Genomic DNA, 13,812 nt, shown 5'->3' on the forward strand with positions numbered 1-13,812 from the left:
AGAGTAGACCCTGCAACTCTACAGGTGTAGCTCCTTCAAAATCGGGTGGAATGAGCTGGAGAAATTCGCGAAAATGTCGCTCTGCTTCGGTTTTAATACCTGCCTCGTCCGAGACTACACTCCCATCAGGTTTTAAGATTTCACGAATGACATTTTGAGCTGCTCTAGTCTGAACAGCGCGATGAAAGGTTTTGTTATTCCGGTCCCCCACCTGTAAGCAGTGAAGCTTGGACTTCTGCTTCAGATATTTCTCTTCGAGGCTAGCAAGGAAACTCCAGCGATCATACGCACGTTTTTCGGCCTCCATGGCAACTGCAGACGGGTGTGAAAGATTTAACTCCTGAGCCTCACAAAGAGAAGTGTATGCCTCTTTTGTTTTTGCCACCAAGTGATCAACCTTACTCCTTGCTAAGGACTTTAGCTGCGGTTTGAGAGCCTTAAGCTTCTTTGTGAAACGGAACAAGGAAGATGAGGACATATGAATCACTTCTGTATCCCCCCAAAACTCCTCCACCAATGGCCTAAACTCAGGCATTTCCACCATAGCATTAACAAACTTAAAAGGCTTCCTACGCCTCCTGTATTCCCCGTGATTAACAAGGTTGATCCGACAATGTGAGTGGTCCGAACATCCACCAGCCTCAAAAATAGTATATGACTGCGGATAAACCGCGAGCCAAGCCTCATTAATCAAAACACGATCCAACTTCTTAGAGATAAGGTCATTCTCCCTTTTGTTGCGCCAAGTGAACAAGGGGCCTTGAGACACCAAATCAGACAGAGAACAATAGTCAACAGCGGACTAGAAATCACCCATTCCGTCCGTGATACCTGGACCATTAGCCCCACAAGAATGCTCCTCAAGAGCCAGTGTTTCATTAAAGTCGCCAAAGATAATCCAAGGTTTATCCCGCATAAGTGGAGAGTCCCTATGGGTTCGCAAATCCTCCCACAAGACTTTTCTCTCATCTACCAAGTTCGAAGCATAAACAAAAGAACTGAAAAACTCTGTGTCCTCTTCCTCTAATTTAACCGAACAGGTTATCAGCTGTCCTGTTTTGTAAACCGGAGTGAGGCAAACATTATTCCTCCAGACCACCCAGATACGTCCACGAGCATTGTGCTCATAGTTTGATAAGACTGACCAGTCTTTAAACAACTTTGCACCTAACCACGATGCATTACGTTCCTTAACTCGTGTCTCTAAAAGACAACCAAACCTCAACCTCTGATCACCAACCCACTTCTTTATGATTGAATGTTTTGAAGTTCGATTCAAACCTCGAACATTTCAAAAGAAGCCCGACATTAACAACGTTTGGAAGAGTTCCTCTTACTCTGATCCCTAAGGGTTTTAGGGGGTTGAGTAGAAGGGTTTGAAATAATCTTGTGAGCAGTTTTTGAACCTCGGGGCAGACTTGGACGTAACTGAGGTATAAGAGAAGTCCCCAACTCTGTTGGCAGTGTCTCCTCCTTTGCCTCTGCATAATCCTCTGTTTTCGCATCTTCAACATCATTTGGAATTTCATCCTCCACTTCCTCCTTATCACTAAGTGCAGAGAAAGCGTTGGAGAGAATAGATGGACTAGTAGGTGGAATCACATTAGCTTGGTGTTTTCCTGGACTTCGTGTTGATTTTGGTGTAGTCCAGTCCTCAACCTCCTCAACAACCGCTTCCTTACTGAGGACGGTAAGAGCAACGGTGGAAACAACTTCAGAGTCCTCTGTTTGCACAGGGGCAGCAATCACAGTTATCGGAGATGATGGAGCAACAGGTGGAACAGACTGTGCCTCATGAGCAGGGGAGATGATCTTTTGTGGTGTAGCAGACGGAGCTAAACAAGTCGCCTTGTGATGGCCCCATTTACCACATACTTCACATTTCGGTGGCAGCCAAGGGTAAGAGTACTTGATGAAAACATCAAGCTCCCCCTCCTCTTCCCCGGTGAAAACGAAATCTCGTGAGAGAGATTTAGTTAAATCAGCCTCCACTAGAATCTGAGCAACATCAAAACTGGTACAGGCATCTATTTTCGGGTGCAAACGTATTTGCTTGCCTACAGCACTGGCCAAGAACTGTAAACCCTTGTGGGTAAACATGGAGGGTGGAACATCAGTTAGAGTAACCCACAGGGGTATCGACTTCAAAGCAGGCTGAGTTTCCTCTGCATATGGAGACCATTTCGTTATCACCATTGGAATATCCATTATATTCCACATACCTTTGTTCAACACTCGACGTCTCATGGTCTCACTTCTGATTCAAAATTTGATAGTGGTTTCATTTACTTCAAAGACATCAATTTGAGTAGATGTATCGCCTAATCTCCAGATTTTATTAACGATCATATGGATCTTGCCAGTATGCGGAGCCTTAGTGCTCAAAAACTTACCAAGCAGAAAATCCTCCCATAGAGGTTTAGCCCCAAGCAAAACCTCCTTCGGAACCGTGACACGCTGTTTGCCATCTACTTCCACGACTTCGAAAGGTTGCTTAGTGAATACATGCTTGCGGGTTACGTTGGCGTAAGATCGCTTAGGTTTAGAAACATCTCCCTGTTCTAGATCGGTCTGTTTAGATCCCTCCTCAAGGACCTTCAACGGAGCCGAGACACCCTCCTCATGAGAATCAACATCCACCGGAGTGGAAACACTCGTGTCCGGCGCCTGAGACGCCCCTCCTAGGGTCGGAGAAGCCGCCGGCGGCATATTCTTGCGTTTTTTTTTTCCCTTTTCCTCAATTTTTTCCTCACAAAAAATTAATGTTAGAAAATATCGTTTCACAAAGGCTGCTACTGATCTTGACCTTGTTCAGAAGATGGTCAAGCGTTAAATCCTTGAGACTGCCTTGGCTGTTGCGTTTGAGGCACACGTTGAACCATTTGTTGATTCATCTGAGGCCGTGCTTGTCGTGGGTTGTAATAGTTCTGACCTCTACCAAATGATCTTGGCTGTCCTCTAGCTACATTCCTGAACTGCGGCATTCTCGGGTCAACCATGGGATAGTGATACACGTTCTGCTGGCTAGCCACTTGATCATGTTGATATAAGTTATGCTGGTTAGGCACTAGATATTGATATGGGTACATGTACATCTGGCTAGCCTCTGGATGTTGATATGGGTACATCTGGTTAGCAACTGGATGTTGGTACGGGTAAGCCTCTGGATGTTGATACGGGTACATCTGGTTAGCAACTGGATGATGATACGGGTACATCTGGTGGTTAGCCACTAGATGATGATACGGGTACATCTGGTGGTTAGCCACTGGATCTTGATACGGGTACATGTGTTCTGAAGTCCATGTACACTGGATCCTGTCTCATTGGCGGAATATATAACTGATTCGGCCTTGGCATCTGGTTAGCTACTGGATGCTGCTGATATGTGTTCTGAAGTCTCCATGATGCTGCCCTGGGAGAGAGTTGACTCTGCATTCCAAGAGTTTGGCTGATATTGGTTCGATCGCTTGTAGATCCATGGTTTGGTCCTTTGAGTTGCTGCTGCTGGTTCATGTTCTCCTCGTCGATCTGTATTTCTCTGTTCTCAGCTTCTTCTCTATGGTCTGAGAGCCCAAGAAATCTATCATAATACCTGTCGATTTCACGATATCTCTTTTTCATTATCTTACTACTTACTTGCAAATCAAGTAAACTTAGGAATAGTATTTACCTCGGGCGTATCACCATCATTGCGATCCTTTTCTTTATCAACCCTCCTTATCTCGCCAGTTTCACGGTTTCTTGAAGAGGAAGAAGCATCTGTTTCCTTGTCGGCTTCATTAATGGCGGAAGAAGAAGCAGAAGCAGAGCCTTTCACTTGTGGTTCTTGAGCGGCACCATCATCACAAAGATCGAGATTTATCTTAGTTGACTCTTCTTGAAGATTCAAATCTCTGTTATCTCCTGGAGTAAATTCAACAAAACATATACCGGTGACATCATAATCAAGAAAGCCCTTCTCAGAGTTTTTCATATTCTCGGGATCATCGGTTGGTGATCGCTCAGCCATGTCGCAAGAGAAAAAATAGAGAGACAGAGACGAGAGAGCGAGAGGGAGAAGAAGAATTAACGAAGAGGAGAAAATGAAAGAAATTTAAAAAGACGCCTTGGTTTTTATACTCAAGAGAGGAAATACATTAATCACATATAATCGTATCCAATTTGGTTTACTCCGGTTTATTGGACGTTACTACAACAATCAATACTATAAAAACAGAATGCGTTTATCTCCAGGGCTTGACACCTCAGCCTTAACTGTTAACCTGGTATTGACACATCAGTTAAAATCATTAGCCAATAAAATTATAACAAATAATACAGATCAGCTTCTTCTTTGCCAAGTCACATAATTATCTTTTACTTAGTAACTCGTGACGATTTTAAACTAAAGATCTAAACCTTTTGTTTTGGCTAATCTCTTCTCTCGTCGATCTCTCTGAAACTCGATTGGAAACCCCTCAAACTCGATCCCAAATTTGTTTGTCTTATCATTCATTTTCGATCCCTCTCAGTCTCAGTTAATCCCTCTTAGTCATTATCCCTCTGAGTCAGATTCATCGACGATCTACAACATCCTCTCATAGTGAGGAGTAACATGCATCAATCCAAATCGAATTGGTGAGCTCGAAATTGACACAGAAGGGTAAAATATAATTTTGGGTGTTCGTTATTTGCAGTGATTTAGTGTTTAAATCATGTTGGGTTCGATCCGTTTAGTTGTTTCGCTCTATTGCAGGAAGATTTCAGTTTCAGTAGTTCTACTTTCAATTTGGGTTTTGGATTGATGCTTTTTTGAGTTGATTTTTCTGATGATAATTGTGTATTTCTGATAAACTGCATACCGCCGCCGAGCCCGAGCCTAGGGAAAACGGGATCGTTTGGTCGGTAGAGAAAGACGTGACCAGGTATCACATTTTGGTTTTGGTGAAGAGTCGATTTATTCAGTGTAACCGATTTCTAATTGATATGTCTTTGACTGTTCTTGCAGTTGAATTTTGCACCTATTAGAAGAACTAACATGTATATGATAAATTTAAGTTGGAAGCAGTGGATACTGTGAGTCTGGTGTTTGTTTTAGATTTAAGTTCTCCCCTGACTCTTCTTTTCTTGAGCTTTAGATTTTGTCACTTATTTTGCTGTTCTATAATTTGTCATCAGTATGGTGAGACTCCATTGCACATGGCAGCCGAGGACGGTTGGCCGGTTGAAATGAAGCTGCAAAATTACTCCTTCAGAGTGGTGATTATTGAAGCCAAAGCCAGCGTAATTTCCCAATTCTTTATAGTTATTTGTCTTCCCTTTTTGTAATGTGAAATTTTTGCAGCTCTACTTCATTGACAACAGCTTGGACTAATTTGTTTTTTGGTTTTGGTTACTTTATTCCTCGTTTCGATTAGATTTAGCAATTTTGTTCCATTTCAGTGTTTAGATGATCGAGTTTTGCTGTTGATATATGTGAATGGTAAGACTTATGTTTCTTTTTGACAAAATGGTAAGACTTCTATTTCTTTTTGACAAAAGTTTGACAAAAAGTTTTACATTACTACTTGCTATTGAGATTCAAACTTAACACATTTTTCTTTTTATACACTTGCAGGTGTAGTCATATTTTCAGTTTTATGTACAAGTGAAATTAATAATTTATGTTATTTATTTCCTGAGGTTACTTAACGAATTGAAATGTAAGCTAATGCATATCTTTTGCCAAGTTGCACGGTTTGGAAGAAGATATTGCAGATGAACTTCCGCAGTTTTGGATCAGCCATAGTGAAGGGAAAAAATCCAAATTCTCAAGATGTCGTTGACTATATAATACTATAAATATTTTTTTTTCTTGTATATATTTTCAAAATGTCGTTATTTTCTTCGGTATCTTTATTTTGTAAATAAAATTTTATCAATATTTATGTAAAAAGAATGATTGGCACTTGTGAAAAATACTACATATTCGTAATTAGCCTTTAACCAAAAAATCATTAAAATTAACAAGTCTTTGAAGTTTACTAATCGTATAATATACACTATACCTTACTACATATTTGATGGGCTATTTTTCTCTCCTTCGTCAATTTAGAGTGAATAACTTGGATTTGTTAAAATCCTATTGATTGATGAAATGTTTAAATTTTCTATTGTTAAAAAAAACAACAACCAAGATAGTTCTGTAGCTTTGACATATATATATATATATATATAAAGTAACAATGGAATAAATTAATGTATTAATATATATATATATATATATATTAATGCCTCATATGTTCATAATTCGTAAATAAAATTTAAGTAAAAAGTTTTAAATGTTTTTTTTTTGTATATTAATTTGTTATTTGAAAAATAGTGAAATGTGTTTCAAGATTTCATGGTTTAGGGTTTAAAGTTCAATATTAAGACGTATTTTATTATTTATAAATTAACAAAATAAAATGAAACTAAAAATTATTTTGTAATTATAATAACATACAATAGGAATAATTATAATATTACAAATATACAAATTAATTATAAAAATTGTTTAGTTGTAAGCCTTCTTTCATTAATAGTTTACATTGTGTTTTATGGTTTTATTTGTAAAAAATACTTATAAATTGAAATCTTTGTTAAAAAAAAATTATGATCATATTCTCATTATTATAACACATTTCCATTTGATAATAGTATTTTAAAATATTTTAAATTAAGAAAAAGAGATTTAAATGGAATAAAAATATACATAAAACGAGAGCCAATGGGAAGAGATCATTCAGATAGCTGACATGGCGTATTTTCAAACCGTAGGATCTGAGTGAATCCAAAGTACACAAATTCTAACCTCTCTTCATTATTTCATTGGCTAGACATTAAGAACTAAAACATTATCAATAAACACCATCAAAAACTATGTTTACTCACAATTTTTTATTACAAACAACATATAAAATTATTTTTTCAAAAACATAAAAAATAAAAATATTCAAAAATAAATAAATAAAAAACAATTCCGCTGCATAGCGCGGATATCAATCAAGTTGTTTGTTTATTTTTGTTGCAGTTGCATATAGAGTATATTCTAAGAATGGTTACTTTTTAACAGTGATTTGTGTTCATTATCTATATAAGGAATGGCTGTTTAAATTTCTTCCTATACATGTCGCTATATTTGGAAATTTAGGATTAGCTATAATAATTCATAGGTTTTATGAGCTATGATGAGAAAGCTAACACTAATAATGGTGCTTTAATGCATCATAATACAAGAAAAAACAAAATTAATTTTAGTCTATAATTTCATTACAATAATAAAATAAAAAATAACGAGAAACAAATAATAACAAAAACCTAAAAATAAAATATTCCTAATAGAACATCATATAAAAATTATTTTAAAAATAATTAAAAAAAAAATACAGAAAACAACCCACAGCGTAGCGCGGGTACTATCCTAGTATCTTGTAACAAGTCCAAACTTAAAGAATCTAGGAAACTATATAAACACAAAGCGTTCTTTGAACTTTTAAAATACAAAACGTATTCAAAAGTTCGATTAAACATACACCATTTTACAGTAGACGACGTTTTCAACTAACAAAGGTTACACAAATAGAGACTAATCACAACAACTGAAACTCCCCACTATTTGAAAGCAACTACATTGACAAACGAGTACTCTTCCTTAAAGTAGGCTTTCAAAAGATTGGAGCAAACGAGTACTCTTTCAAGTACATTAATTAGTTCTTTCACTGACGAAGTATTTCAAGTACAAATCTTTTTGACTCTGAAACGTCTCAAGTGATGATGCCTCCTGGAGAATATGCTGGATCAGGTAGTCTTGTTACTCAGCCTTCACATCAGAATTAAAGGCTTAATCAAACTGTTAGGAGTGGTCCAACGACGAACCCGCACCAGCAACTTAGAGGACCAAACCATGGATCAACATTTTCTACAAGTGATTGGACCAAATGTTCACTCTAGTCTTAAAGATTATTTTGTGTTATTTCTTAAAGCCTATGAAACGATGGATAAATATTTTATTAGTCAAGAGTCAAGAACTATTCAAATGCGGAAGAGAAGAATGAGTACAAGTCCATAAATGAAAACTTGTCGCACAAGAAACAAATAGTACTAGTACAAAACCAGAGTGAGTGCCTCCGACAAGATCAGAAGCAGAAACGTATAGCGAATGCATCAGTCTTCAAAATCAATATCATCATCGTTATCCAAGAAAATATTGGGTTTTTTTTTCCGGCCGAATCATTTGATTGGACGTGCAGAAATAATGCTCTTTCAAAAGCCTTTAGTTACATTTGTAGGGGACAGTGAGTTTTCTCAAGCTATTCACAACAATATTCTTCTCCCAATGCACCAATGTCCCCATCACGATCTCAATATAAAACGTTGAGTGTTTTATTAGTATGGTACGTAGGAGAGGTCCAAAGGAGCAGTCTTAGTAGAGCTTATTCTTGACATGATTTTGGAGACAGTTCTTGCAAACGTTTCGAGTTTTTCTGATATAACAGTAAATCTAAAGGTTGAGTGTTTTCCATAGGTTCTCGCTAAATCAGATACCAGTAACATTTAGCAACATCCCATAGTCTTTTTTTTTTCTCAAACTTCAAATCACAAGTTAGCTTTAACAAAATTAAAGCTAACGTTACAAAACCAACGGCGTCGTTTTCCTCAATCTCTAAGAATAATAATCAGAAATAGGCCTTTTACTTATCTTAATGGCCCTTTTTATCAAACGAGCCCTTGTAAGCTATAACCGATGACAAAAATACCACATCGCATAGAACAGAGGACAAAAGCTGCGTTTAAATAATCTTAAAGTCGAGTAACTGATTGTCACCTTCGATTACATCTGATAAAATTGGAACGATACAGAGAAGATTAGCATGGCCCCTGCGCAAGGATGACACGCATAAATCGAGAAATGGTCCAAATTTTTTTTTCCCTCTAATTTCTGATGATGAAGCCCTAGATCTCTGTTGTTACAGGCTTGCTCCTTTTGATGATGTTCGTTCATTGTCTAATGTGTTAGTTCCCCTTTACAACTCTTGTGCTCTTCTTGTTTATCCTACAGGCTTGCAGCAAAAACTCTATTTGGACATTTGGTCCCCCTTTCAGGTTGGCAGACTCTTGAGTTTTTGAAGTTCTGTCAGCCCTTAAATTAGTTTTGGTCAATCTCTTAACAATATATTGTGTTAATGTGTTTAAAAAGAAGATCAAGACTTTGATATAAAGACAATTTTTGATCTTCTGTCTGAACTGAATCAATGGAATAGGGTTTTAGGGAATGTGGAAAATGCATAGCAAGCTGGTTTGGATCAAAGACAGAAAAGTTAGGGTGCAGAGACATTGATGTTCACCGTTTTTAGCAGTTTTGGCAATTTTACTTCTTCTTATGTAGTGCGGATCAATTGTCCTTAGATAAATGTTACAGCTTTAAGCTAAGAAGAATCAAATGATTACTTTGTAGAATCACATTCCATAAGGTCTTTGAATCATCGAAGATGAAGATGATGTTCTAGTTGAAAAAGATGACCTGAGTCTACTTGTCTCCGACTGTGGTTAACGCTGTTAATTTAAGTAAACTAGGAGTTTGACTTTGTTTCAGTCTTCAACGTGTGCCTCAACGCAACAGGGAAGGCAGTCTCAAGGATTTAACGCTAGACCATCTTCTGAACAAGGTCAAGATCAGTAGCAGGCTAGCAGCCTTTGTGAAACGATTTTTTCTATGGTTTTCAAGTTTTTTTTTTCTTTTTCACTATATTAAATTTTTGGTATCTGTAATTGAATCGGTGGCGATGACTGTTAAGTCAAAAGATCTATTCTCAAGTGTGGTGGAACAATGAAGAGTTCTCTTCTACGTCTTCATTATCCAACTCCTAGTTAATTTTCAATACTTTTCACTGATGACTAAAAGTTCACTCTAGTCTTAAAGATTCGCTTTTTAGAATTCCCAATTTTGTGTAGTTTCTTAAAGATTATGAAACATTGGATGAATAGTTTAGTCAATCTTTTACCAGAAAAGTATAAATTGTTTAGTCAAGAGTCAAGAACTACTGTATTCAAATGCAGAAGAGTAGAATGAATACAAGTCACTGAAAGAAAACTTCTCGCACAAGAAACAAGTAGTAAACCTTGCCGTCCGATATCATCATCACTATCCAATAAAATATCAGGTTATCTTCACGGGTCGGATCATATGATTTGACGGGCAGGAATAATATTGTTTTAGAGTGAATTTTCTCAAGTAATTTAGCAGAAATATCCTTCTCCCAATACACCAATGTCCCCATCTCGATCTCAATCTTCTTGCTTCTCAAGTTTTTGTGCACCTACATTTCCAAACGCATCCGCAATCGCAGACGCAGCCTCCACTTGGTAGTTAGAGGGTCAGTGCGTGTGGTCGTGTGGACGTATGGTACTTAGTAGAGGCCCAAAGGAGCAGTCTTAGTAGAGTTTAATTTATTCTTGGAGACATTTCTTGCAAACGTTTCGAATTTTTCTTATAAAACTGTAAATCTAAACGCTGAATGTTTAATTTTTAGATTACACCCATATGTTCTCTCGCCAAATCAGTTATTAGTAACACTTGGCAACATCCCAAAGTCTTTTGTTTTTTTTTTTCAAACTTCAAACCAAAAGTATAACTTAAACAAGTGCTCATTAACAAATTTAAAGATAACGTTGACAAAATCAACGGCGTTGTTTCCCTCAATCTCTATGAATAATAACCAGAAAGAAGCCTTGTACTTATCTTAATAGGCCTTTTTACCAAACGAGCCCATTTAAGCTGTCACCGATATCAAAAACTCCCACATCGCTTTGAGCAGGAGACAAAAGATGTGTTTAAATAAGGTTAGAGTCGAGTATATGATTGTCCCTTCGGGGACATCCGATAAAATTGGAACGATACAGAGAAGATTAGCATGGCCCCTGCGCAAGGATGACACGCACAAATCGAGAAATGGTCCAAATTTTTTTTTCCCCCTAAATTCTGATTATGAAGCCCTAGATATTGTTGCAGGCTTTGATTTAATGTTCGTTCGTTGTAACAAATGGTGAACTAAATGCTTCTTTATTATTCAGTCTGCAACAAATGGTTCTTGTTGTGACTGATTCGAATTCTGGTGCTCCATATCATCCATAAGAAGCTGGCAGTTGGTCCTGATATATGATGATAAAAAAAAGGAGTTAGTTTTTTTTTGGATCTAGAAGACTCAAAAGGTGAAACTATAAGAATCAAGAGAATGTTCAGATCTTCGTCAAGTAAGACACTGGCTAGCTTTTTTATTGCTAGTTTCAAGTTTGTAATTTTGGTTGAATTTTCCCCACATTTCTCTGCATTGTGCCCATTTCCTTTTCGGGTTATGAAGGCTCAGAGTTTCTGAAATACTGGTAGTCCTCTCAACCCCTATAATTGGTTCTAGTCAATCTCTTAGCAATGTCATATGTCAATGTGTATACCAATAGATCAAGATTTTAATGCTTGTTAGGTGGTAGAGAGACAAATTTTCATCTCTTCTCTTCTGACCAAGTCCTTATCCGAAATCAAATGAGATTGGAGCTAGGCAACGTATCTTAAACGAGTACTCTTTAATTCTTTCACTGACGAGGTATTTTAATAAAATTATAAAATCATCAAACTAATAATAAAACATGGGTTTCAAAAAGTCATTTAAAAATTGAACGTTGTGTGCAACGGTAACTTTTATTAACAGTAAGGGAACCCAACACCCTCTTTAAATACGTACGGCCCTTGCTTCTTCATTAAGATATCAAAAAACTCATTCTGAGGAGAAAGATAAAAAAGAAGAAACCCTAGAATCCTCTTTACTACTTTGAAACCTATTTCTTAATCGATCAATGGTTCAGAGAATCTCTTACAGTACAATTATGGTTAAGTTCTAATAGATTAGTTCGGAGGTCGTCGGCGTGACGAAGACATATTTGAAACGAAGACTAAAAGTTCACTCTAGCTAGGCTTAAAGATTCGCTTTTTAGAATTCCCAATTTTGTGTAATTTCTTACAAGATTATGAAATGATGGATAAATAGTTTATTAGTCAAGAGTCAAGAACTATTCAAATGCAGAAGAGAAGAATGAGTACAAGTCCATAAATGAAAACTTGTCGCACAAGAAACAAATAGTACTGGTACAAAAACAGATTGAGTGCCTCTGACAAGATCAGAAGCAGAAACGTTGCCGTGTCACCAGTTCTCAAAACCAATATCATCATCATTATCCAATAAAATATCAGGTTATTCACCGGTCGAATCATTTGATTGGACGCGCAGTGAATATTCTAAAGTTATTCACAGCAATATTATTCCCCCAGTGCACCAATGTCCCCATCTAGATCTCAATTTTCTTGCTTCTCAAGTTTTTCTGCACGTGCAATTCCAAACAAATCCGCAGTCGCAAATGCAGACACAGCATCCACTTGGTGGTAGAGGGTCAGTATGGTACATAGGAGAGCTCCAAAGGAGTAATCTTACGATATAGTTCTAGTAAATGTTTCGATTTTTTCTGATATAACTGTAAATCTAGAGGTTGACTGTTTTATATAACTGTAAATTTCGAGGTTGACTGTTTTAGTTAGATTACCCCCCATAGGTTCTCGCCAAATCAAATCAGATATGTAGTAGTAACATTTAGCAACATCCAAAAGTCTCTTTTTTTTTTTTTCTTTCCAAACTTCAAACCACAAGTCACTCAGATTTAAATTTTGTTACAAAACCAACGGCGTCGTTTGCCTCGTAGGTTACATTATTTAAACTTCAAACCAACGGCGTCGTTTTCCAAAATACCACATCGCGTAGAAGAGAAGACAAAAGCTGAGTTTAAATAATGTAAGAGTCGAGTAAGAGATTGTCACCTTCGGGGACATCTGATAAAATTGGAACGATACAGAGAAGATTAGCATGGCCCCTGCGCAAGGATGACATGCACAAATCGAGAAATGGTCCAAATTTTTTTGTTTTCCCAAAATCCCCAAATTGTGATGAACCCTAGAGAATCCAATAATGTTCGTTGTTGCAGAGTTTTGTTGTTCTTTAATCCAATGGAGTTGCTTCCATTTCTGGTAAGTTTTTTTTTGAATTCCTATGCTTTCTAACTTGCATTGGTCGTTCGCAAAGGGCTTGTCTGCTTGTGTTAGTTAGTCGTTCTCTTGACGCTTTAAAGACTGAGACTTTAAGCATTATCTTTGTTCTCAGTTCGGTTCTTCAACTCGATTATGTCATTACATTTGATTAAGTGTAAGAATAATTGAATAAACAGCTCTTTTCGTTTGCGGCCGGTGCATTGGTTTTTGATTAACTTTGAAATTAATTTCTATTACTTAGCAATTGGGAGTTTTGTAATTTCTCGATTTGTGCGTGTCATCCTTGCGCAGGGGCCATGCTAATCTTCTCTGTATCGTTCCAATTTTATCGGAGACAATCATATACTCGTCTCTAACCTTATTTAAGCACAGCTCTCTCTCTTCACCTAAGAGACAATTTTCTATCTCTGCACCTGAGTGAATCTAATCCCTTCATTGTTTTGAAAATTTGGTTTATGGATATGGAGAAGACTCAGGATTCTACTGAATTGCAAAGACGCATTGAATGAGAAGTTCAGTTCTCAGTCACAACAACAACAACGGGAAACTCAAGCAAAGACATAAAAAAGAGTCACAGATATGAGCTTTAAGTTGATTCTGCAGCAAAAAGAAAGAAAGGCTTTTTTTGTGTGTTCCCGGTTGCTTGTGAATTGGCTCTAGAGGAGAAGAAAATTTAATGTGCGTGCTTTCAATTGGTGGGGAGATTTAGTTTTCAGCCTTGT

General features: G+C 37.1%; 1 protein-coding gene and 1 long non-coding RNA gene across 5 annotated transcripts in view; one reads left to right on the forward strand and one right to left on the reverse strand.

Moving 5' to 3' along the window:
• The window catches only part of LOC104747378, a 4,847-nt gene extending 2,639 nt beyond the window's left edge, over window positions 1-2,208 (reverse strand). Inside the window, exons 1-3 of the mRNA XM_010469010.1 lie at window positions 1,338-2,208; window positions 832-1,203; window positions 100-759 (exon numbers count right to left, since the gene is read on the reverse strand). Of these exons, the coding sequence (XP_010467312.1) occupies window positions 100-759; window positions 832-1,203; window positions 1,338-2,208 (1,903 nt within the window). The remainder of the gene's footprint in view (window positions 1-99; window positions 760-831; window positions 1,204-1,337) is intronic.
• On the forward strand, window positions 4,379-5,959 carry LOC104715246. Of its 4 annotated transcripts, none has more exons than XR_002034482.1 (4): window positions 4,379-4,907; window positions 4,991-5,058; window positions 5,161-5,494; window positions 5,600-5,959. It is a non-coding gene; the product is annotated as an uncharacterized LOC104715246 (long non-coding RNA). The 4 variants fall into 4 exon arrangements; XR_755918.2 differs by having other exon boundaries at window positions 4,381-4,645; window positions 4,739-4,907; window positions 5,161-5,959; XR_755919.2 differs by having other exon boundaries at window positions 4,381-4,620; window positions 4,739-4,907; window positions 5,161-5,959.

Source organism: Camelina sativa, chromosome 2 (genome assembly GCF_000633955.1).
Source record: "Camelina sativa cultivar DH55 chromosome 2, Cs, whole genome shotgun sequence".
NCBI lineage: Eukaryota > Viridiplantae > Streptophyta > Magnoliopsida > Brassicales > Brassicaceae > Camelina > Camelina sativa.